Source organism: Leptonychotes weddellii, chromosome 15, assembly GCF_054177405.1.
Source record: "Leptonychotes weddellii isolate Sample4059 chromosome 15, ASM5417740v2, whole genome shotgun sequence".
Lineage (NCBI taxonomy): Eukaryota > Metazoa > Chordata > Mammalia > Carnivora > Phocidae > Leptonychotes > Leptonychotes weddellii.
In genome coordinates, this window is record NC_138383.1 from 45,536,457 (window position 1) to 45,563,407 (window position 26,951).

The 26,951-nt window shown below is 41.6% G+C and overlaps 1 protein-coding gene across 5 annotated transcripts in view; it reads right to left on the bottom strand.

Annotated features, from left to right (window-relative positions):
• The window catches only part of ARHGAP44 (Rho GTPase activating protein 44), a 132,723-nt gene that overhangs the window by 61,653 nt on the left and 44,119 nt on the right, over positions 1-26,951 (bottom strand). For all 5 annotated transcript variants that reach the window (XR_014140619.1, XM_081805692.1, XM_081805691.1 and 2 more), the window contains exons 2-3: positions 12,054-12,093; positions 11,568-11,672 (exon numbers count right to left, since the gene is read on the bottom strand). Coding sequence is in view for 4 of the 5 variants with exons in the window: in XM_081805692.1 (XP_081661818.1) it covers positions 11,568-11,672; positions 12,054-12,093 (145 nt within the window). In the remaining variant the exon portion in view is untranslated. The remainder of the gene's footprint in view (positions 1-11,567; positions 11,673-12,053; positions 12,094-26,951) is intronic.

Below are 26,951 nucleotides of genomic sequence, written 5' to 3' on the forward strand. Positions count from 1 at the left end.
ACAATGCAAAGAAAATAAGCATAAAAATAAAGGCACGCGGGGCGCCTGGGTGGCTCAGTCGGCTAAGCGGCTGCTTTCGGCTCAGGTCATGATCCCAGGATCCTGGGATCGAGCCCCGCATCGGGCTCCCCGCTCAGCGGGAAGCCTGCTTCTCCCTCTGCCTGCCACTCTGCCTACGTGTGCTGTCTCTCTATCTCTCTGTCAAATAAATAAGTAAAATCTTTAAAAAAAAATAAAAATAAAAATAAATAAAGGCACGCTCTAAGGAAAATAGAAAATGGCTGACGAGCACAAGAAAAGACACTAAACATCATGAGTCACGAAGAAAGTCCGAAGAAAATCCAAATCAAAGCCACCGTGAGTTACCACCTCACACCCACTAGGATGGCAAGAGGAGTAATAATAATAATCAGAAAATAAGTATTGGTGAGCCCGGGGAGTGCTGGTGAGCCTGTGCAGAACCTTTGTGCTATGCAGGGATAAACATAAAATGGGGCAGCACTGTGCTGAAGTTTGGCAGTATTTCAGTAAATTAAACAAAATTACCAAACGGCCCGGCAAGGCTACTCAATGCCATGCAAAATAACTGCAGACTGTCAAACAAAAACCCATGCATGCACGTGAATGCCAGCACTATTCATAACAGCCCAAAGGTGCAAAGAGCTCCAGTGTCCGTCGACTGACGAATGGATGGATTACGAATGGTATATGCATATGGTGAAATATTATTCGGCTGTAAAAAGGAATGAATGGCTGACACATACTAGGACATGGATGAACCTTAGAGAACTTCACGCTCAATAAGCCAGACACACAAGGCATTGATCAGATGATTCGATTTACAGGAAGTATCAAAAAGAGGCAAATCCACACTACTGTAGCATGGCCCATTCCCTCCTTGCTAATAAGCACCGACAAGCCCTCTCCTCACTGAGCCGAAACCACAATGCTACATAGATAAGCTCCTCAACTGGAAAGCAACTGGACTGCACGCAGTCCGGAGCCTCCTGTGTTACTACACAGAGATCTTCAGCTCCTCTCATGGACCTTATATTCTACATGCAGGGAAACAAATAATAAACATGCAAACTGTAACAGGGATCATTTCAAATAGTTGGAAGTGGTATGGACAACAGAAATCAGGACAATGAGGAGTGGGCTGTGGCGGGGCATGGAGCCCCAACACGGGAAGACCTCTCAGAGGGGGTGGCATTTAAGATGCAACTCAAGTGGGAGAGAGTCAGCCATGCCTCAAAAAGATTTGAGAAAGAACAGTCCAGGTAGAGGGAACTGCAAGTGCAAAGGCCCTGAGGTAGAACTAACATGGCTGGCTTGAGGTCCCTGCTTTGAACACCCCCAGGAGATCCGCATGCTCTAAGTTATCTCCAGGGAAGACACGGGCAGGTAGGTCAGCCCCCAAGAGTGACGTGGAAATTCATGTGGTTCCTGAGGTAAATCCCGGTAGAGGGAGCCCAAGACACCTGTGTGGCTAAGGTCCTTCAGTGGGTCTAAAATATATACCCCTCCCTGTGCTTAGACGTGTCCCCTCCAGTGAAGTCAGACGCCTTTCAGTCAAGGGATAAACTCATTACTCATCACTTCAAATAAAATGGGACATTCTTCTTGGTAAAAACTAGACCATACAACTCAGTATTAATGTATCCAAATATAAACATCACTTTCTAGTTGTCCTACAAAGGTATTATGTACACATTTCTGGAGACTTAATTAAAGGTGCAGTAAACAGTGTTATGAGAGTGGGTACTCCCACATTGCCTTTTAAAAAAAGTTATTTAAAGCACATTTTTTAAAAAGTGTCTAAAGTGGTTAAAAATGAAAAGAGGCAGGTATGAATATATGCTCACAGAGGCACCATGACTTAAGGTATTAGCTCTTAATCAGGAGTGATTCTGCCTTCTTGGGAACTTTGGCAATGTATGGAGATATTTTCACTTCTCACAACATGGGGACCACCACTGGCATCTAATGGAGAGAAGCCAGGGACGCTGCTAAACATCCTACTATGCACAGGACAGTCTGCCCAAAATATCAAGAGTGCTGAGGCTGAGACACCTGGTTTAAGGAGAAAGGTCTTCATGGGGCGCCTGGGTGGCTCAGACGGTTAAGCGTCTGCCTTCGGCTCGGGTCATGATCCCAGGGTCCTGGGATCGAGCCCCGCATCGGGCTCCCTGCTCAGCGGGAAGCCTGCTTCTCCCTCTCCCACTCCCCCTGCTTGTGTTCTCTCTCTCTGTTAAAAAAATAAACAAAAAATCTTTAAAAAAAAAAAGGAGAAAGGTCTTCAATATGTAAGTTCCTAAAATATTCCAATAACAAACCAGTGAAGATGCTCTACCTTGAATGTCAGGTAGAACAATCCCAGTATGGGTTAGCTCACACAGGACGACCACTTGGGTTCGTGCTGAGCATCCCGGGTCCCATGACTCCTGCCTTTGGGGCAGGACCTCGGCTATCCAGAATCCTTCTTTAAAATTTGACGATGAAACAAAGTAAGAAAGACCATACCTAGAACAGACTAAAGGGGGGACCTCCAATAACCTCGAAATTGACATCCTTTGGGGAAATGTATCTACCAGTTGATGACCTGAGTTTTTCTAATATATTGACAAGGATGAGCTCAATTAGTCCTACCAGTGGGTCAAGCAGGAAACTGGGCCTGTGGGTGGCTAAAGGCAGGAGGGTCAAGATCAAGAGAACAAAAACAGCTGATGAGGACCGCGAGGCTAGCCAGTGTTGGAGAAGGATGGTGGGCACAGCCAAGTGTCTGTTCTGCACAATCCACACCAGAAAAAGCAGCCTGAAGTGCAGGACTTTATTATTTTCCACTTATTATTATTATCTTCCACTCATTTCATCACTTAACACCCTCACTAATGACTCTGAGAGGCTTTCAGGCGGCAAAGAGAGTAGCATCCAGTGACACAGTATTACAAAGTGAGAGTTATTCCTGTTTCGATGGTCTTTTAATCCATAATATTTTAACATGGAGAATAACCTTTCTCTCTCTTGCTCTTTGTTCTATCTAGCTAGCTAGCTACGTGTTGGAGGAGGTCACTGAGAGCACGTGACTGCTGACTGACCCGTGAGCTGGACCCAGGCAATCAGAGGTTCCTTGCCCCCCTCCTACCCTGTCTTGCCCAAGCTAGAAGCTGCCCTAAGGACACAGCCCTGGGAAAGTAAGGTGCTGTTGAGACCATCTGGACATATACGTGACCGAACCCAGTTACGGTCTCTTTATAAACTTTTAAGATTTGGCGTGTGGGTGTGGGGATCAATTAGTCTTGTGACCACCCAAGACGAACCTCATATATAAGCTCCCTTGCTTCTTAAACCTGCCACCTACCAAACCTGGAGCGGTCTGTCTCTTTCTGTGGTCTCTCCTTGCCCTCTGTGTCCAAGAGCCAGTTTGCGAGCCAACACTCTAACAGATTTTTAACCAGTAAATACATGCGTATGGCACAAAACTCAAAAGTCACTAGAAAGTTTACAGCAGCAAGTGTCCCTCCCATCCTTGACTCTTGGACACCTAGTGCCCTTCACCAAACACCATGACAGCGATAAGTCTTCTGTACATCCTTCCATAAACACTCTAAGCAAATCCAATTACACATATGTGCGTGTCTATTTTTAGTGGATACTTTTTCCCCTGCAAATGTTAGCATACTATACCCACCACTCTGAGCCTTGCTTTCCTTTTTGTGTACAGATACCTCTTGGGTCATTTCCCATCATGACACACTGAGCTGTTCCATTCTTCCTCTTTTTTTTTAACGGCTACATAGATCACGGAAGGAAGAGGAGAAAATTCATTTTAACAAGTCCTCTACTGACGGTGTAACTGTCACAACCCAGCAGGTGACTCTCAGGAGGAAGAATCCCCTCTAGGAGGGAGGCTGAGGGTGAATTAGTGTGTGGACTTCCAAGGGCAGGAGTGAAGGGGGTTAATTGGGCAAAACCTTGGTGGAAATTAATGATTTGTTTTTGTTTGTATATATGCTTTTTTTTTTTTTTAAAGATTTTATTTATTTGACAGAGAGAGACACAGTGAGAGAGGGAACACAAGCAGAGGGAGTGGGAGAGGGAGAAGCAGGCTTTCTGCCGAGCAGGGAGCCCGACGCGGGGCTCGATCCCAGGACCCCGGGATCATGACCTGAGCCGAAGGCAGTCGCTTAACCAACTGAGCCACCCAGGCGCCCCTGTATAGATGCTTTTGAAATCAAGGAGTGAGAAGGAAGCCACTAAGCAAAAAGAGGAAGGAAGAAATGAATCAAGGCTGTACACCTTCATGTCAAAAAGGGGATAGTGACAGTGTGTAATCAAAGATGGCAAAAGAGAAGTTAATGAACTGCAATCTGCAACAGACTACAAATTAGTTCTGTTTCTAAAGAGATTCTCTGAGAGGAAGGAAGAATTGAGGGTTCGGTGGATGGCAGGCACGTTACTGAACCTCACGACTGCCTATACCGAGGTATTATCTGCTTTCTCCCCCCGCCACCCCCCACCCCCAGTCTGCTCACCCCCACCTTCACGGATAAGGACACTGAGTCTCTTCATGTAGAGGATATAAGGAAGGATTAAACTGCCCAATGATCTACAGAAGCAGCTGAAATTGGTCTCCCTCTATGAACAAGGATCTAGGCTGAGGCCACCCGATGCTCAGGGAGATATGAATGCCTGGGTAAAAAGACCTTACTTAGCAACCTTCATCCCAGCCAGCGATCTTTCAGATCAAAAAGAAGGTATTAAAATAATCTTTCCCCTGACTCTAGAGTACCAATAGAACCCAAAGAATTAAGGTTAGGGAAGACAGAATGTTCCAGGGTTTGGAAGTTGTCAATCTGACTTTTCTGAGATGACTCTTCTCTCTAAAATATCTCGGGCACAAGCAACAGTTTGTAGGATGACTCAGAGACAAAAAGTCTAATCCTAATATCCACTCTGTTTCCCCAACACGCACACACACACACCCCATACCCTCTAATTCTGAAAACTGCTATCCACTCTCCTCTAATTCCAAGCCCAGGCAAGTAGCTCTCCTGGGGTTCACTCCCCAAAAGACACAGCCCAGATGTACTGCTCAGGGTCAGGAGTTCCCGATGGTCATTTCGGCAGAACAGTGGGGCTGTGATAATGGCAGCAGGTTCTACTTCTACTTCTTTAATGTTTTCTTATGTTAAAGCATCGTGCTAGGTGTTTACACGGACTAACCTCACCAAACTCAAACAACCTTAGTGGGTAAAAATTCATTACTGTTATTACCATTTCCCAAATAAGGAAACCAGGGCCTCCAGAGCTAACGAACTTGTCCAGAAAGCAGGGGAGCTGGGCTTCAATCTTAGGTAGTCAAGCTGCCAGAGCTTAAATGCAGAATCATCATGCTAAATTGCTTCTGTAGAGAACAGGAAAGATTCAAAGTGGCGTGCTGACATATTCTGCAGGTTCTGCGCCTAAAATACTCATGGGCCATCCATTCATGACACAAATGTATTTTTAGCCTTGCCTACCCTGTGGCAGGCCCTGTTCTAGGCATTAAAAATATAGCCATAATGGAGAGACAAGATCCCTGCTCCCATGGAGCTCAACTCATCAGTGATGGGGAACAATCACCATGATTTCAGATAATAATACGCACTCTGAAAAAAATAAAATGGGGCGGTGTGATTGCGGGAAGGAAGGGAACAAACATTAGGAGGGAAGGGGAGCCGTCCTGAGAACCCCAGGGCTAGAATTAGAAAAGGAAAAAGTTGTGGGCATGTCTGTGTTCTGTGACAGGTCAGTGCCGTGGGGGCAGTGATGACGGGGATGGGAGCAAGAGCCGAGCTCAGAGATGCAGGCGAAGGCGCGTCATGAGGGTCCAAGGGCCAGGGTAAGGAGGTGAAATTTGATTCTACAACGGGAATCCTTTGGTGGGATTTCAGCAGGACGGTGGCTCCATCTGATCTCCGGTGTAGAGAATGGATTATGAAGAGGACAGGGTTGAGGAGGAGCAGGAGACCTGCCAGGGTTGGCCGTGTTGAGGCCAGAGAGGATGCATGCATGGATGAGGGTGGCAAATACTGAAGGCAATGGAAATTGTCTGGAGGAAGAGCAGGTGGGACCTTCTGAAAGTCTGGATTGTGGAAAGAGAAAAATATAGGGTGACCTCTGGGAGTTAGAAGTGAGTAGGCGGTGGATTTCCCATACTATTCTTGACTGTTCTGCCTTCTTTGCTAGATCCAGCTCCTGTTAGGGCTTAAAATGCTACAGGTCCTGGGGCTCTTGATTCAAGGGCCATTTGTCTCCTTAGGTGATCTCATCAAATCTTATGGAGTTAAGAGTCGCTCAAACCAGAGACCCTGAAAGCCCTCTCCACTCCTAACAACCCCACATCGACTCAAGTCCTGCATGCTCTACATCGTGTATCTACCGCATCTGCCGATTTCTCTCCATCTTCCCTGATCCCAATGCATCTCGCCTAGATGGCTCCCATCTTTGTCGGTCTCTTCCGCTATAGCTCCTGCCCCCATGTATCCATTTTGACACGACTGCTAATAAATAAATAAATAAACCATGCCCCTTCTGATTAAAACACTGGCTCCCCCAAATCCTTACCATGGTCTCTAAGGTGCGATGGGGTCCCCGCAGTCCCATCTCCGGCCCCTCTCCTTGTCGCTGTCCATATTCTAGTCACTGGCCACCTTCGTGTCTCTCAAAGATGCCCCAACTCCTTCCTGTCTCTGAAAATTCTGCAGCTGTTGCCCCGTCCTAGAAGCAGCTTCATCCCTTTGGCTGCCATTATCTTCTGATGCCCTTAAAGGCCACTTCCTCACAGACATCTTCTACTATTTAATTCCTAGTGAGCTCTTCTTCTTCGCCCTGAAACCTCAGCTGAGGAACTAATGACTCCGTGTACCGGCTGCTTCCCTGGAAGACCATGAGCTTCCAGAGGATGGGGATCCTGCTGGGTTTGCTCAGCACTTGGCAGATGCACCACCTTGCGTGGTGGACGTGGCGCTTTCCAAGTATTTAGTGAGGAAGGTGGAGAAGGACTCCCGCTAACAGTGTATTTGTTCAATGTTACTTCCCCACGAGAAATGCAAGGACAGGGAAAAACTATTTTCCTTATGCTGATGGTCTTAAAAACCGATGAAATAACCGGCAATCAGCTTGGACTGAAGGAAGCAACATGGAAACCTAATTCGTATCCTTTCTATTCTCCATCCCACTTAAGGAATCCAGTTTAACTCTGTGCTCACCGAATAACCCTGCTCTGGTCACTCAGGTTGCGGCCACAAAACTCCACGTTTCTGTCCACTCCCATGGGACAGCCAGCCTCAGCTTTTAGAGCCAAACCTTTAGAGATCTATGATAAAAGCTTTGGTGTTGGAAACTGCACTCAACTGCTAAAGGGCTAATGAGCTTGTTTAAAAAGAAGTGACAAATAGCAATGTGTCGTGTGCGCCAATAAAATGCCCAACACTGCATGGATACTTTTTTTTTTTTTTTTTTAGATTTTATTTATTTGAAAGAGAGAGAGCGAGCATGAGAGTGGGGAGGGGCAGAGGGAGAAGCAGACTCCCCACCAGGCGGGAAGCCCGACGCGGGGCTCGATCCCGGGACTCTGGGATCATGACCTGAGTCGAAGGCAGTCGCTGAACCGACTGAGCCACCCAGGAGCCCCTCTAACTGGACACTCTTATAGTCCCTTCCCATTCTGAGATGCTAGGACCCCACTTGCTCACTTCAGATGGCCTCATTCCCTAGGAGAACACGCATCTCCTGACCACCCCCCCCTTTTTACTTTAGTAGAGATGACACACAATGCCACATTAGTTTCAGGTGTACAACACAGTGATTGAACAACTGTATACACATGCACGCTATGCTCACCGTAAGCATAGCCACCATCTGTCACCATACGGCACTGTTACAATACGCTATGTTCCCTATGTTGTGCCTTTCATCCCTGTTGACTTGTACAATCCATAACTGAAAGCTGGTACCTCCCACTGCCCTCCCACCCATGTCACCCGTTCCCCCCCAACCGCCCTCCCCTCTGGCCGCCATCAGTTTCTTCTCTATATTAACCTCTCGACCCTCTCTTCACACCCAACCTCCCTATTTACTGTTTGTTTGTTGCTTCCCTCACTCCCACTTTTCCCCCTTCAATTTTTTTTTTAAGTTTCTCACTTTTAATCTCTTTTTCTTTTCGCTGTTCCTTAGATCTTGACACATCTCCTTTCCTAATAATCTCAAAGAACCGAGTACATATTTCAGTACCCGAGGCAATTAATAAGTGTCATGTATCCTATTAAATCCCTTGATGTGTTACTTTAGAAAAAAACCGGAAAAGTGTATTTGAGTCGTGGCCTTGGACATTTTTCTCCTGCCAGTCTGTGGCTGTTAAATATTTAAAACAGCTCTCTGACTTTCTTTTCAGCCGGATCCTATATTCAGTCCTATGAAGACACAAAAAGACTGATCAGCTCAAGAAATCACTGACCCAATCAAACACGCGAAGTCTGTGCGGGAAAATCACTGACCTATACATACTCGAGCACCCACTTCCAGCACATACTTCCTCCAGGTCAACCCCATGGGTATCCAGCTTGCATGGTGATCACTGTATTAACGTGGCTGCAACCCTTAGGGCCTGACCATACCACTGCGTGCCCTCCCTGCCAACAGAAGCCCGATCACGTGCATCCCAGCAGGTGCCTCACGGCCAGTCAAGGCAAACCCAATTCTCTCCAACACATACTCACTTCTCAGCCTCCCTTGCAGGGAGACATAAAAGAAATTCTTCCAGGAAAGACTTTTTTCTCCCTGATAAAAACAAAAAAAAAAGCATGCAAAGATAGTTCATCCTCTTACCACTCACCCTCACACTATATGCCTATGATGTGGTTACGTGAAGATGTGATGTCCGGGGCTGCAGCAGCCTCATTACAACTGGGAGGAGCCAGAACATTGCAGAACTGCTGACCCAAAGCTGTTGAATACACCTTGGGACCCGCTACTCCAGACATCTTGTGAAGTAATATACAGTAAGTGCCTTTTTGCTGAAGTCACAATTAATTAGTGTGTTAACTATGTCTTCTATTTGTTGTATTCTGAGGCTTTGACATCTGGTGTCTTGCTTACCCTGGGGGGACCGCCTCTGCCAGGGTTAGCCAATACTTGGAGACAGTCAACAATTCACGCATGAGCGTGCCTGTCAAATGAAAACCAACCAATCCACAGCCTAGCCTACACCCCAACTACCTCTTTTATGGTGCTCTCATTCTCCAGGCCACTTCCACCTGCCTTAACCCCCTCAGGACCAGGTACCAGACAACTAGGGATGAGAGCCTGCTGAAGTTTCTCAAACAAGCCCATCCTAAGCCTGTTTATCCTGCTTCATCCATTCCTCCCAGGGGAAAGCACAATCATGTCTCTTGCCCACATTTTCCTCCTTCTATCCTGAGTAACTCTGGTGCTTCCCCGTATGGCCCTATATGACACAGGGTGCACCCCCCATCAAATTTACGTTTTTAATGCCAGTGATCCCCTGACCTGTTGGCCTCACCAGATCTTAAATTTTCTATTAATATCCCATCTTTTAGAACACGTAGGGAGCCAAATGCCTCTTAACTGATATAGTTTGCAAGACCCTCAATTCAATTCAAACCCGACACATCTAGGCAATTTTACCTCATCCCAGAAAAAATAACGCTAGTAGTAATCAACCTGACAACACCAAAGGCCAGTTTCAACCCTCTAGAGATAATGTTCAGTTGCTAATCCTGATCCTATTCTGTATTGTAGACCAGTTATTTTAAAAACAGCCCTTCTTAGAACAGATGAAAGGAAGTGGGTCATGGCCAGGCCTGGCGGCAGGCCCCTACTCAAAACATCTATCTCCTGGAGTCCCACCTTAGATGTTTGTTTAATGAATGGGTCTCACGTCCAAAGCAATTTTCCAGACTCTCCCTTTAGACTGTTCAGGTTCCCCTTGCTGAAATTCCCGATATACACAGAATTACTTCCATAGACATTTTCCAAACCCGTGAACGTTTCATTTCTACCACACATTAAGAGATTCCTGCTGGGAATATTAAGAAAGAAGACACCATTCGTCTGTTGAAGGGCATCCCGGCTCCTTCAACAGACAAATGGATAAAGAAGATGTGGTCCATATACACAATGGAATATTACTCAGCCATCAGAAAAGATGAATACCCACCATTTGCACCAACATGGATGGAACTGGAGGGGATTATGCTAAGTGAAATAAGTCAAGCAGAGAAAGTCAATTATCATATGGTTTCACTTATTTGTGGAACATAAGGAATAGCATGGAGGACATTAGAAGAAGGAAGGGAAAAATGAAGGGGGGGAAATCAGAGGGGGAGACAAACCATGAGAAACTATGGACTCTGAGAAACAAACAGTGTTTCAGAGGGGAAGGGGGTGGGTGGATGGGTGAGCCCAGTGATGGGTATTAAGGAGGGCACGTACTGCAATGAGCACTGGGTGTTGTGCACAAACAATGAATCATGGAACACTACATCAAAAACTAATGATATTGTATGGTGACTAACATAACGTAATAAAAATAAATAAAAAAGTTAAAATGGATACTCAAAAAAAGAGAGAAGAAGACACCAGGGCTGGGAAGAAGACAGAACGATGGACAGGGTAGGCAGAGTGGCGTCTTGTACTGCAGCGTGGGACTGGGATGAAGCGTCAGGACACATCATGTGACCGTCACTAGAAAGGAGGCCACGGGAGCTGGGGAGGGGGTGGGGGGCGGCTCAGAGAGACCACTGGGAAGCAGATGCCAACAGTAACTCCAGGTCAGAGACAATCAGACACCAAACATGTCGACTCTAAACTCAAGGAGGATTAAAACGTCCCAGATTGCAGATCCCTTGTCATAAAGCCAAAGGAACATCTAGGAAAATATTTTAAGCGTTGGTGGAGTTGGGGGCGGGGCAGGAGGTTAGGAGGGAAAGTGAGCCAGCTATGATGATTGTTTACAGCAAGAACTGCTCAACAGAATCACAATACACACCGCCCGTGAGTACTGATACAGGTTACACACAAAGACGTCAGGATACCATCATTTGGCTCTCTTTAACTGTTTCGTTATAGGGGAAATCCTTTTCCCAGGGTCTTTATAGGTCACCTGTCACCTCCAAAACCACAGTGTAATTTTTTCCGGGAGATCTTACGGTACTCTGGAGGCACATGAAATGGAATCTATGAGCGAGCTGAAGCAGAGACAAGACCCAGGTTTAAGCTTCCCTAACGGTGGACTCCCAAGCACACCCTGGTTGCCCCAGTGCAGGAAAAACAGAGAGAGGGACCGTGTGCTTCCTGCTCAGGGTGGGGGGTGCTTCAGGCAGGTTAAAGGGCGGGAAGATGTGGGAAGGGGTTGCCGCACCAAAGAAGCACCACCTGACAGCTCGCAGACACAGAAATGGCCAGAGAGACGACACAGCCACACCAAACGAGGCCCCGGGAGTGGGTGCCCTGTCCTCCAGGGGTGAAGCTGTTGGCGGGGCGGGGGGTAGGAAGGCACTTACAGAACGCTTGTCAGCCTCGGCCCCTTGCTGGCCCTGGAGACATGCAGTGAGCTTCTTGTGCGTGCTGTGGGAAACTTGCTTCACCAGTTCTAGGCGCTTCTCCACCTGCAGACAGAGCAGTGGGGGGTTGCGTCACCGCACGAGGGCAAGGTCAGGAGAAGTGGGGCCATCGATCGGGACGATCGTGGGAGGCAAGTCTGGCCCGTGCTCTGCAGAGACAAGCACTGCTGGGGAGACAACACCCAATGCTGGAGAACTGGAGGGGGCGGGCAATGGCAGAGTCAGGGGCTCTCTGTGAACCCCACAGTCAAATGACTGCCATGTCTCCTGAAAACTCTTATGTAAACTGGTATTTAAAGACGGTAAAGGAGGAAAGGTTGCGTCTACGGAGACTGCACCAAGAGCGGTCCGAGCAGTTGAAACAGCTCAAGTTGTAATGGGAAGACATATTTGGTGTCCGTATACAGGGGCTGGTGACGACCTTACCTGAAGAAGGTCTTCGCTCAGAACTTCAGTCTTTTCTGCCCTAAAGAGAAAATTGAGAAACACGTCAGTAAAAAAAAGAAAAAAAAAAAAATTAGGAACAGAGTCTCATTCTTATTCCCCACTCTCTCTGTTCATGGCGAGACTAGAAAAACAGACATGAGCAGCAGAGATGTCTAATAAGAGAAAAAGTCCTGGGATTGACTGGGAACTGTAAATCCTCCGGCAAACAAGATCCTCTGCAGACTCTTCTGCTACAGACTGGAACCTGGATGAAGGACAGCAAACACGTTTCTTTCTTTCCAGACATTCTTTTTTTACATAACAGAATTAAGTATGTTCCCCAAACCATACCGCATGGCCTCCCCCAAATAAGCAAGTAAAAGAAACAGAAATCTGAGCAGGGATCAATAAACAGCAAAGAAGAAGAAAACACTGAGTTCTGGTGACAAATGCAAATGCCACCACGGAGATATGCCAACCGAGTGTTAGGCACCCCCACCAGAAAGTGGGGGGGCTTGAACCTGAGATGAACACATTCCAAGAAAGAACTTGGACACGGGCTGGAGGGGCCCCAACCAATTAGCAACCCCTGCGTCACATCTGGGGAGAATGAGGATCTTCTTTGGAGCAAAGCATTCTCAATTTCTTGTCTGGAGAATCTCAGAGATAAGGTTCAGTCAATGATTTCTCTCGCATAGGTGTGTTCTCTGTGTCTCTGGGAGTCTCTCCTTCTCATGCTCACACATCCAAAGCACAAATTCCTCTGAAAACAAACTGTCAACACTAAAGGTACAGAGAAAGAAGAAACAACATACAGAGAGCCTGGAGAACGTCAATGACCAGAGTTATCAAAGACTGTGACATATGTATGAAATATTGAAGAACAAATGATACATTGAAGTAAGAGTGTGAGAGGACTTCTGCTTCTGGGAGGATGGAGTGAACACATTTCACCTATTCCCCCTCACTAAGTAAAAACAAAACCCTGGGACCTTATGTATAAAACAAACAAGAACGGCGCCTGGGTGGCTCAGTCAGTTAAGAGTCTGCCTTCAGCTCAGGTCATGATCTCAGGGTCCTGGGATGGAGTCCCACATCGGGCTCTCTGCTTAGCAGGGAGCCTGCTTCTCCCTCCTTCCTCTGCTTGCTGCTCCCCCTGCTTGTGCTCGCTCTCTCCCTCTCTCTCTGTGAAATAAATAAATTCTTTAAGAAAAAAAAATAATAAAAAAAAATAAAGAAGAAAACTCTGCAAGGTGGACAGAAGGCAGCCTGGCTAGGTACCACCAGACCCGATGAATGGCATGGCGTGGTGGGGATTTCTGCTTCATATATTCCACACGTGGAGCTTCAGAAGCTGTGAACCGAAATACCATTGAGGACAGCCAAAACAAGCCCAACAAAAGCCAGGTTTCTGTAGCCGAAGGATCAGAAACAAGCAACTTGGCAAGATAGGAAATGTTTATAGACAATAATTGCTCACTCGAGCCAAATGCTACAGGAAAAACAAACAAACAAACAAAAAACAAAAAACTGTTGTCCTACCCCACCCATACCAGCAAATGCTGGGAAGGGAGCCTAGCCTTCCACACTTGCCAGGCTATATATAACAAGGCACTCAACCCTCCCCACCTCCTCCTGGCCAGTGTAGCATCAGAAACGTCTGAGTATGGAGCTGGGACATTTGTCACTGCTGGGCCGTAACAGTGGAAACCGTATGAGCCGTCCACACATCTACCCTCACCTGGTGGTGACAAAACATCCCTCTCCCTCCCTGCAGAGGTGGTGTAACAGTAGGCACAGGAGGGAGTCAGGACTCTCACCATCATCCAGTAATAACAAACCATCCTTTGCCAGGGCATCAATGCAAGCCAAATGGATAGCCATAACAAACCACTCCCACCCCTCCCAGTTAGGGAGGTATCTGTGAAGGCCCAATGGGGAATCAGAATTCCCACTCCCACCCAGCAGTCATGAGCAGCACCACCCCCTTGGGGGAGCCAGTGAAGGCCAAGAGGCGAACCCGGACTTCTGTTTCCACCTGGCAGTAACAAAGCAGAATTCTTCCTTCCCTGCTGGAATGATATCACAGAAAATCAGCTAAAAGAGAAAGTTTAAATAAAACCCAGAATTTCATAATATAATACGATACTCAAATTTCAATTAAAAATTAGTTATCATATCAAGAATCAGAAAGATCTCAAATTGAATGAAGACAATCAATAAATGCCAACAGCAGAATAACAAAGATGTTTGAATTATCTGACAAAGACTTTAAAGCATTCACTGTGAAAATGCTTTGATGAACATTTATGAACATGCTTGAAACAAAACAAGAACAAAAACAAAAAACAAAGTCTCAGAACAGAAGATTAAAAAAGAACAAAATGGGGGTGCCTGGGTGGCTCAGTTGGTGAAGTGTCTTCCTTTGGCTCAGGTCATGATCCCAGGGTCCTGCTCAGCAAGGAGCCTGCTTCTCCCTCTCTCTGCCTGCCACTCCCCCTGCTTGTGTGCACTCTCTCTCTCTTTCCCCCATCTCTCTCTGTTGAATAAATAAAAATCTTTAAAAAAAACAAAATGAAAATTTTAAAGTTGAAGAATGCAATAATCTAAATTGAAAAATCGTGGTCGACAGGTTCAACTCTAGAATGAAGGAAGCAGAAGAAAAATCAGTAAACTGGAAGAAAGCACAATAGAAATTTCCCAGTCTAAAAAACAGCAAAAATAGACCAAACGGACAAACAAAAACAAGGGACCTGTGGAATTATAACACAGGATTAAATATTTATGTCATCAGAGTCCCAGAAGAGGGAAAAGAAGGTAGGGATGAAAAAAATACTCAAAGGAATAATGGCTGAAAACTTCCCAAATTTGGTAAAAGCCATAATATTCAAGAAGCTGAGCAAACCCAAACAGGATAAACATAAAGAAGTCCTCACCAAGACTCAGTCAAATTTCTGAAACTAAAGACAAAGACTTGATGGCAGAGAGACAAAAATCATACCTTATTAACAGAGGGGAAACAATTCAAATTACAGAAGATTTCTGATGAGAAATTACAGAGGACAGAAGGAAGTGGCACACCATTTTTCAAATACTGAAAGAAAAGAACAGCTAACCTACAATCTATTCAATGAAAATATCCTATAGGAATGAAAAAAAATCAAGATATTATCAGGTAAAGGAAAACAAACAAAATGTGTCATCAGCAGGCTTGCCTTAAAGAATTGCTAAAGAAGTTCTAAACAAAAAACAAACAATCAAAAAGAAATGGTAAAAGAAACAACCTTGAAGTATCAGGAAGGAAAAAAAAAATCCTGGTGATCAAAAATAGTAAATAAAATTGTCTTCTTTCTCCTCTTGAGCCTTCTAAATTGATGGTTGAAGCAAAATTTATAACACTGTGTATGTGGCTGGAATGTATGTAGAGGAAATACTTAATACAATTATAATTGGGAGAGTATAAAGGGACATAAAAAGAAGTAAAGTTTCTAGATTTTATTCAAACTGGTTAAATAATGGTCCCAGTAGACTGTGATAAGCTATGTATACGTAATACCTACACCCACCACTAAAATAGCTACACAAGGATATACACTCAAAAATGCTACAGAGAAATAAAAATGTAATCTAACCCAGAAGGGAAGAAAAAGAAAACAAAATAATGAAAAACAGATATAAAACCAAAAATTAAATGGACTTAAGCCTTAAGATAGCCAGACTTAGGTTAAATGTAAATGGCCTAGATATGCTAATTAAAAGACAGAGATTGGCAGAGTGGGTTAAAAAATATGTTGTCTAGGGCCACCTGAGTGGCTCAGTCGGTTAAGCATCTGCCTTCGGCTCAGGTCATGATCCCAGGGTCCTAGAATGGAGCCCTGCACTGGGCTCCCTGCTCCGCGGGAAGCCTACTTCTCCCTCTCCCTCTGCCCCTCCCCCCACTCATACTTTTTCTCTCTCTCAAATAAATAAAACATTTAAAAAAAATATGTTGTCGACAAAAACCTCACTTCAAATATAATTATATAAGTAGATTGAAAGTAAAATTGTAGAAAAATATACCACGTAAACATTATAGTCAGAAGCAAGCAGGAGTGACTATATGAACGTATAAAGTAGATTTCAATACAGAAAAGGGGTGCCTCTCTGTCAAATAAATTTTTAAAAAAAGGAATAGACAATTTTTAACAAGATTTATTTATTTGACAGAGTCTCTTTCTCTGAGAGAAAAGAGAAAGAGAGCACAAGCAGGGGGAGCGGCAGAGGGAGAGGAAGAAGCAGGCTCCCCACTGAGCAGGTAGCACAACATGGGGCTTGATGCCAGGTCCCTGAGATCACGACTTGAGCCAAAGGCAGACGCTTAACCAACTGAGCCACCCAGGCACCTCAGGAATAAACAATTTAAATAATCCTATAATAGTAGAAAATTGAATTTGTACTATTAAGTAACCCCCCACAAAAAATCTTCAGGTCCAGAAGGCTTCACAAAATAATTCTACCAAATGTTTAAAAAAGAATTAACACCACTTCTACCCAATCTCTTCCAGAATACAGAAGAGGAAGGAACACTTCCCAATTCATTTTATGAAGGGAGTATTCTTTTGATACCAAAACCAAAGAACAGTTAAAAAAAAAAGATAACTATAGACTAATATTCCTCGTGAATATAGGTGTACGAATCCTTAACAAAACATTACCAAATAGGGCGCCTGGGTGGCTCAGTCGGTTAAGTGACTGCCTTCGGCTCAGGTTGTGATCCTGGAATCCCAGGATCAAGTCTTACATCAGGATCCCTGCTCGGCGGGGAGTCTGCTTCTCCCTCTGACCCTCCCACCTCTCGCGCTCTCTCATGCTCTCTCTCTCAAATAAATAAAATCTTTAAAAAAAAAAATTACCAAATAGAATTCAGTAATATATAAAAATAATTATTCACCATTATCAAGTTGGGTTTGTTCCAGGGATAGTATTCCAGGGATCTGAAAATCAATCAGTGTAATCCATCATATTAAATACAGACTGAAGAAGAAAAACCTGATCACATCAAGTGACATAGAAAAAAGCATCTGACAATGCAATTCAATTCAAAACCCATTCTTGGTGAAAACTTTCAGAAAGCTGGAAATAGTAGGGGACTTCCTCAACTTAAATAACATCTGCAAAACAAAACAAGACACAAAATCAACAAAAAAATCCTACAGTTAACATTATACTTAATGGTGAAAGATTAGTGTTTTGCTCCCTAAGACAGAGATCAAGGCAAGTACGTCTGACCTTGACACTCATCCAACATGGTGCCACAAGTCTGAGTCTGTGCAATAAGACAAGAAAAGTAAACAAAAAGGAAACAGATCTGGAAGGAACAAATTTAAATGTCCCTATTTACAGATGACATTATTGTCCATGTAGAAAATGCCAAAAAATCTACAGGGAAAAAATACCTAAAACTAACAAATGAGTTCAACAAGGTTGCATGACATGAGGCAAACATACAAAAATAAAATTTAATCTATATACTGGTAATGAACACATGAATCCTGAGATTAAAAATTAAATGCCATTGACAACTGCTACAAAAAAAAATAAAATAAAATACTTACATACAAATCAAAATATGTACAGAAGGTATGTGCTGGAAACCACAAAATGCTTATGACAAATCAAAGAAGCTCTAAATAAAGGGAGACACATACTGTGTGGATTGGAAAATGCAAAATAAAGATATCAATATTTAAAAATTAGTTATAGATTAAATGCAGTCCCAATAAAAATTTCAACAGGATTTTTTGTAGATACAGCCAAACTGAATATAAAATCGATATAAGACTGAGAAGGAAGCAGAAGATCTAAAATAATTTTTAGAAAAAAGAAATTTGTAGGACTCACTACCTAATGTTAAGACTTCTTTAAGTCATCAAAAGAGTATGGTGGTAAAAGACAGAAAGAGAAATAGGACAGAATGAATAAGAAAGATCTAGACAATATAACCAACTGATTTATGACAACAGTGCAAAGGCCATTCAAAGGAAGAAAAATAGTCTTTCCAACAAATTGTTCTGATAAAACTGAATATTCATATGCAAAAAATATGAACCTTGACCCATACTTCACATCATGTATAAAAACTAAATCATAATAGTTCACACACCTAAGTATAAAACATAAGATTATAAAACTTTTGAAGAAAATATATGAGAAAATATCTTTGACCTTGGGTTAGGCAATGAGTTCTTAGATACGCTATCAAAAGCATGATCGATGCCCTTCAATAGATTAATGGATAAAGATGTGGTCCATACATACAATGGAATATTACTCAGCCATCAGAAAGGATGAATACCCAACTTTTACATCAACATGGATGGGACTGGAGGAGATTATGCTAAGTGGAATAAGTCAAGCAGACAAAGTCAAGTATCATATGGTTTCACTTATTTGTGGAACATAAGGAATAGCATGGAGGACATTTGGAGAAGGAAGGGAAAAATGAAGCGGGGGGGAACCGGAGGGAGAGATGAATCATGAGAGACTATGGACTCTGAGAAACAAACTGAGGGTTCTAGAGGTGAGGGGGGTGGGAGGATGGATTAGCCTGGTGATGGGTATTAAAGAGGGCACGTACTGCATGGAGCACTGGGTGTTATATGAAAACAATGAATCATGGATCACTACATCAAAAGCTAATGATGTATTGTATGGTGACTAACGTAACATAATAAAATAAAATTTAAAAAATAAATAAATAAAATAAAATAACTGATTAAAAAAAAAACAAAAAAACCCAAAAGCATGATCCATGGAAGAAAAAGAACTGATGCATTAAACTTCATCAAAACTAAAAGCTTTTGCTCTATGAAAGGCAGTGTTAAAAACTGGAAAGACAACCCACAGAAAGAGAAAATATTTGCAGGTCAGATACATGACAAAAGAATCATAGCCAGAATATATAGAGAACTTTAAAACTCAACAATAAGAAAAAATCCTATTAAAAAATGGGCAGAAAATCTGAACAGAAGCTTTACTGAGGAAGATATATGGATGGCAAATAAGCACAGGAAACACTTCTCAACATTATCCATTAGGAAAATGCAAATTAATACCCAAATGAGGTAATGCTATTAACGTGGCAAAAATACCATCACCACCGACAACAAATATCAAACCTCACCATATTAAGTTCTGGAGAGGATGTAAAGCAATTGTAACTCCCCCTCATTGCTGGGAGCTGAGGGCAACGCAGAATGTTTTCCCCTATGGAAGACAGCTGGGCAGTTTCTTACAAACTTGAACATACACTTGCCATACGACCTAGCAAGGCTACCTTAGAGAAAATAAAATTTACGTTCACACACACACTCCTACAACATCTCACGAATGTTCACAGCAGCTTTATTTGCAATGACAAAAAGCTGGAAACAACCCAAACCGTCAACAAGTGAATGGATTAACAACAGAACACTACTCAGCAATAAACAGGATGGGAGCACTAATGCATGCCACAACTAGATAGATCTCAGAAACATGAGGCTCAGTGAGAATAGCCAATTTCAGGTTAAGGTGATAGACAGCTCCCTACCTGTTTGTGGGTGGTGGTTACACAAATCCATGTGTGTTAAAACTCAGAGAACTGCACTGAAAAAGTGAGGTGTACTTTGTGCAAATTTTTAAAGTAAAAAAATAATTTTTTCTAAAGATTTTATTTGAGATAGAGAGTGCGTGTGCATGAGCGGGGGGAGGGCCAGAGGGAGAGGAAAAAGCAGACTCTCCTTTGAGCAGGGAGCCCTACTGGGGGCTGGATCCCAGGACCCCGAGATCATGACCTGAGTGGAAGGCAGACACTTAACCAACTGAGCCACCCAAACGCCCCTAAAAAAAATATTTTTTTTTTTTTTTAAGAAAACTGAGATAATAGACAATAGTTTAAGTTAAGGAGGGAAGATAACTGGAATCAAGTATTCTAAGCTCTCAGTACTGGTTGTTGGGAGGTAAAGTGATCATTTAGATTTTGTTAGGCTAAAACATGATAAACATTTGAAGGGCAGCACTAAAAGAGTAGAAACAGACTATGTATCTTCCACACTAATAGAGGCAAAAATACAAAAACCGCCTAACAACCCACAGTAAAAACTCGATGAATCAAAACGAGGGGAAAAGACAGGAATAGGTAAAGGCGTATAAGAAAAAAAGAAAAAATAGCACAAAGTAAAATGGCAGACATCAGTTCAAATATATTATTAATAAAAGTGGGCTAAATATGTCAGTTAAAAGCTAAAGATGTTCAGCTCAGAAATAATAATAAAATAAAAAAAAGTCTAGCTCTATGCTAATTCCAAGAACTGTAGCTGAAATATAAGGAATCGGGAAGATTGAAGAGAAGAAGAAAAAAAAACACATACCAGGCTATTTTTAATTAATATTATATTATTGCTGGCCAGAAAAGACTTTGAGGAAAAAACAAAAAACCAAAACCACACCAAAAACCAAAAAAAGACATTATAAGGGAGAGAGGAACCCAATACAATGAAAAAGTTTACCTCATCAAGAGCCTATAAGAATTCTGAACTTGGATGTACCTGATTAGAATCACAAAATATATAAATCAAAACTGATCAGAGCACTTTAGGAAAGCCCTAAAAAATGTACCATAATAGAAGTGTCATCATTTCTCTTTTAATTAATGAGAGGTAAAGCACACACACAAAGTTAGTAAAGATATAGAGGACGCTTAACTGAGCCACCCAGGCATTCCTAAAAAGTTAAAATTTTAAAAAACACATATACAAGATTTAGAAACTTTAAAACAATTGTGAATAGCTTATAGGTCAAAAAGAAATGGCTAGAAATGTAAAATATTTAGAATTGAACAATTAAAATATCAAACTTGTCACCAAAGTGATAATTTAAAAAAATATAGAAACTCAAATGCTCATTTTAGAAGAGAGGCTGAAAATACTTGAGAAGCATAAGCAGAATAAAATTCAAGAAATGAGAAGGAAGAAAATAACAAAGGGAAGAAATTAGTAAAATAGAAAAATACATGTAATAAAATCAACAAAGTGAAAAGTTAATTCTTTGGAAAGACTAACAAAATAGCCAATCTCTACAGGATTTATCCAGAAAGAGAGAGAGAGAAGGAAACAATAATAGGAAATAAAAGTGGAATATAATGGGATACTGCAGAGATTAAAAAGATAAATGAAGGGCACCTGGGTGGCTCAGTTGGTTAAGCGACTGCCTTCGGCTCAGGTCGTGATCCTGGAGTCACGGGATCGAGTCCCACATCGGGCTCCCTGCTCAGCACGGAGTCTGCTTCTCCCTCTGACCCTCCTCCCTCTCATGCTCTCTGTCTCTCATTCTCTCTCTCGCAAATAAATAAAATCTTAAAAAAAAAAATTAAAAAAAAAAAAGATAAATGAAAGTTATAAACAGCTGTATTTGAAAGCAGACAAAATGGCCAAAGAGCTAGAAAAATAAAGCAAGCCCAAACTGACTCAAGAACAAACAGGAAGTCTGAATAGCCCTATAAACCTTTAAAAAACAATGAAGTCCTATAAACCTTTAAAAAACAGAAATATCTGTCCACGAGGAAAAAAGAAGACCAAGATATTTAACAGGAAACTTTTCAACAAATGTTTCTTTCCAAACTTGTACAAACTCTTCAAAAGAATAAAAAAAAAAGCAACACACACAGCTCATTCCAAGAGATAAGTAGATAACTTGTTATCAAAACTAGACAAGGATGCACAAAGAAAATTACAGACTGGTCCTATACATTAACAATCATACAAATATCCTCAAAAAAATAAATTAGCACATTATGAACAAATTAGATTAATCGCTGGAATGTAAGAGTGTTTTTTCTTTTTTAAAAGATTTTATTTTTAAGTAATCTCTACACCCAACGTGGGGCTCGAACTCAAAACCCCAAGATCAAGAGTCACAAGTGCCACCAACTGAGCCAGCCAGGCACCCCAAGAGTGGTTTAACTTTAGATATCTGCAAGTGTAATTCATCACACTGACAGATTAAAGGATAAACCATGAGTACCTCAAACAATGCAGACAAAATATTTAATAAAACTCAATGCCTATTCATAATAAATAGTAAAAATAAGGAAAATCCTTACCTTTGTTTTTTAAAGTGTACCTATAAAACATTATTCTTACTGGGAACATGTTGAAAATATTCCCTTTAAAGTTAAGAATAAGGGGCGCCTGGGTGGCTCAGTCGTTAAGCATCTGCCTTCGGCTCAGGTCATGATCCCAGGGTCCTGGGATCAAGCCCCGCATTGGGCTCCCTGCTTGGCGGGAAGTCTGCTTCTCCCTCTCCCACTCCCCTGGCTTGTGTTCCCTCTCTCGCTGTGTCTCTCTCTCTCAAGTAAATAAATAAAATCTTAAAAAAAAAAAATAAAGTCAAGAATAAGACAACAATGCCTACTATCACCTTCTCGCTGGCTCAGTAAGTAACTGAAATAGATTTAAAAACTGTAGAGAAAGAACCTAAACTGACATAATCTATAGAAGTTATTAAAAATAATGAAAGTTTAGAACGATAGCTTGATATAAGAGCAATATAACAATCAATATAACCAGCCAATACTTAGAAAATCTAATTTTAAAAATCACTTAACACAGAAAAAAAGAAGAATAAATTTAATAAAAGATGGGCAATATCTTATGGAGAAAAAATTAGTAGAAGACATTAACAAAAAGACAAATTGAGAGCTACACTGTATTAATGGATAGAAAGAATTAACTTTGTAAAGATATCAGTTCTCTTTATACGAATGGAACTTCAATAAAAATTCCAAATAAGGATTTTTAGAAACTAATTTAGGGGCACCTGGGTGGCTCAGTTGGTTAAGTCTGCCTTTGGCTTGGGTCACGATCTTGGGGTCCTAGGAACGAGGCCCGCATCAGGCTCTCTGCTCAGCGCAGAGTCTGCTTCTCCCTCTCCCTCTGTGGTCTCTCTTGCTCTCTCTCAAATAAATAAACAAATAAAATCTTAAAAGAAAACTAATTTAATGAGGCGAATCTAAAACTTACATGAAAATGCAAAGACATAAGAAAAAACCACGGTCATCCTTAGGAAGAACAGGCTGGGGAGTTTCATTACCAGATACTGAAACTCACTAAAGTCAAAGCAATTAAGACAGTATTATATCAGTGTTCACACTGAACGTGAGAACAGAAGAGAGTGTCTAGGAATAGACCCACACACGAAAAAATGACAGATGATAGAAGTGTGATCCCGGATTGCAGAAAAGATGTGTTATTCAATATGTAGTGCTGAGTCAATTGCATACCCCTTCCCCAGAAAAAAAAAGAAAAGAAAATGAGAGTTCTACCCAAAACCATGCATAAAAACCAAGTCCCAATGAATTAAAGACTTAAATTTAAACACAAGATATTAAAACTTCTGAGAAAATACATCTACAATGTCTTATATTTCTGACCATGGAATGAGACTTCGGAGGAAAAAAAGATGAACCATAAAAGAAAATAATAAATATGTTTACATAAAAATTAACTTCTGTTACAGTAGTTGAGAAAAAAAAATAATGAAAAGAGAATCAGAAAATGGAGGAAGATATATGTAAAAAAACAAATATAACTGCCAAAGGATTAACATTCACATTGTATCAGAAAGTTCCAAAAGTCAATGAAAAAACAATCAACTCTATAGAAAAACAGGCTAAAGACTAGCACTTCTTAGATGAGAAACTTCTAATCATTAACAAATATATAAAAATATGGCCAACCTCATTAGTAACCAGGAATATACAAATTAATCTACACAGAAATACAGTTCTCTATCTACCAGCCTGACAAAAATATCTGACAATTCCAAACTGTGAAGATAGGGAGTAAGGGAAATCTCTACAAAGCACTACTCTAAGTATAAATTGTTAAAAAGCATTGTAGAAAAACAATGTGTCATTATCTGGTACATTTGACACTGAAACTCAGTACCCAAATGAAACATCTTTTAAGAGCACAATACAGAATATTTACTCATATTATTCTGAAGTGCTCTAATATTTTCTACTATGCTCACTAAATTGATTCTATTATCTCTAATAGGTTGGAATCTATTATCTCTGATAGGTTGGAACCTGTATTCAAGAAACACTATCCTAGGGGAACCCCCACACATTTACCAGGAGACATTTACAAAAAATTCCTAGCAGTTTTTTGTTTTTGTGGGTTTTTTGTAAAATAAAAAAAAAAAAATTGGGCGCCTGGGTGGCTCAGATGGTTAAGCGTCTGCCTTCGGCTCGGGTCATGATCCCAGGGTCCTGGGATCGAGTCCTGCATCGGGCTCTCTGCTCCTTGGGAGCCTGCTTCTCCCTCTGCCTCTCTCTCTCTGTCTCTCATGAATAAATAAATAAAATCTTTAAAAAAAAAAATTAGGGGAAAAAAGCCCATCAAATAGAGAATAAAGATGTACCAAAAATAGTAAGATACCTAGGAATATGCCTAACAAAGAGGTCAAAGACCTGTACTCTGAAAATTGTAAACACTGATGAAAGAAACTGAAGACGACAAAGAAATGGAAAGATATTCCATGCTCATGGATTGGAAGAATAAATATTGTTAAAATGTCTATACTACCCAAAGCAAGCTACACATATAATGCAATCCCTATCAAAATACCAACAGCACTTTTCACAGAACTAGAACAAACAATTCTAAAATTTGTATGGAACCTCAAAAGACCGTGAATAGCCAAAGCAATCTTGAAAAAGGAAAAGAGAGCTGGAAGCATCACAATTCCAGATTTCAAGTTATATTTCAAACCTTAATCATCAAAACAGTATGATACTAGCCCATACAGACACACAGATCAATGGAACAGAACAGAATCCAGAAATAAACCCACGATTATATGGCCGATTAATCTTTGACAAAGCAGGAAGGAATATCCAATGGGAAAAAGTCTCTCGAACAATGCCTGTTGGGAAAACTGGACAACTACATGCAAAAGAAGGAACCCGGACCACTTTCCTACACCACACACAAAAATAAACTCAAAATGGATTAAAGACCTCAATGTGTGTGAGACCGTAAAAATCCTAGAAGAGAGGACAGGCGAGGCGGTAACTTGTTTGACATTGGCTGTGGCGATTTCTTTCAAGATATGTCTCCTGAGGCAAGGGAAACAAAAGCAAAAGTAAACTACTGGGACTTCACCAAAATAAAAAGCTTCCACAAAGCTAAGGAAAACATCAAACTAAGAGGCAACCAATGGAATGGGAGTAGATGTTTGCAAATGACATATCTGATAATGAGTTAGTATCCAAAATATATAAAGAACTTATAAAACTCAACACCCAGAATCCAAACAATCCAATTAAAAAATGGGCAGAAGGCATGAACAGACATTTCTTCTCCAAAGATATACAGAGGGGGCCCACAGACACATGAAAAGATGCTCAACATCACTCATCATCAGGGAAATGCAAATCAAAACCACAATGGGATACCACCTCACACCTGTCAGAATGGCTAAAATCAACAACACAAGAAACAACAGGTGTTGGCAAGGATTTGCACTGTTTGGTGGGAATGCAAACTAGCGTAGCCATTGTGGAAACAGTACGGAGGTTCCTCAGAAAGTTAAAAAGAATTATGTCATGATCCAGTAAATCACAGGATTGGGTATTTACCCAAAGAATACAAGAACACTAATTCAAAGGGATACCTGTACCCCATGTTTATGGCAGCATTATTTACAATAGCAATGATATGGAATCAGCCCAAGTGTGAAAAAGAAGAATGAAATCTGGCCATCTGCAATGACAAAGATGGAGCCAGAGGGCATAATGCTAAGTGAAATAAGTCAGTCAGAGAAAGACAAATACCATATGATTTCACTCACATGTGGAATTTACAAAACAAAACAAAGAGCAAAGGGATAAAAATTAAAGAGACAAATCAAGAAACAGATTTTTTATTTTTTAAAGATTTTATTTGAGAGCGAGGAAGCAAGAGAAAGAGCATGAGCAGGGGGGAGGGGGAGAGGGAGAGGGAGAAGCAGACTCAGGGAGCCTGATGGTGATTCTTGGAAGTTCAATGCCAAATAGGGAAAATAAATAACAGAAAGACTACTTAAATTATACCATTTTCATAAAGTTCAAAACCAAACACCACTGAACAACATACTGTTAAGGGATAAAATAGGTGTAGTCAAATGAAAAGAAAGCAAGATTATACTCGCAAAATTCAAATAGAGATTATCTCCAAAAAAGGAAGATAGACTGGATTTGGAGGAATACACAGGTGGCTTCAATGTAACTGGTAGTGAGTTGTTTCTAAATTTGTGTAGTAGGTTCATGGCTCTCCTAATGTTTCAAAACATACAAGAATACAGCTAATCTATGTATTAAACAATAGATAATATAACAAAATAACAAAAACCAAGCATTAAGTATCAAGCATAAACTTTTTAAAATTTTTTTATGTTAATCACCATACATCATTAGTTTTTGATGTAGTGTTCCATGATTCATTGTTTGTGCCTAACACCCAGTGCTCCATGCAGAACATGCCTTCTTTAATACCCACCACCAGGCTAACCCATCCCCCCACCCCCCTTCCCCTCCAGAACCCTCAGTTTGTTTTTCAGAGTCCATCGTCTCTCATGGTTCGTCTCCCCCTCCGATTTCCCCCCTTCATTCTTCCCCTCCTATCTTTTTTTTTTTTCTTAACATATATTGCATTATTTGTTTCAGATGTACAGATCTGTGATTCAACAGTCTTGCACAATTCACAGCGCTCACCATAGCACATACCCTCCCCAGTGTCTATCACCCAGCCACCCCATCCCTCCCACCCCACCCCCACTCCAGCAACACTCAGTTTGTTTCCTGAGATTAAGAATTCCTCATTATCAGTGAGGTCA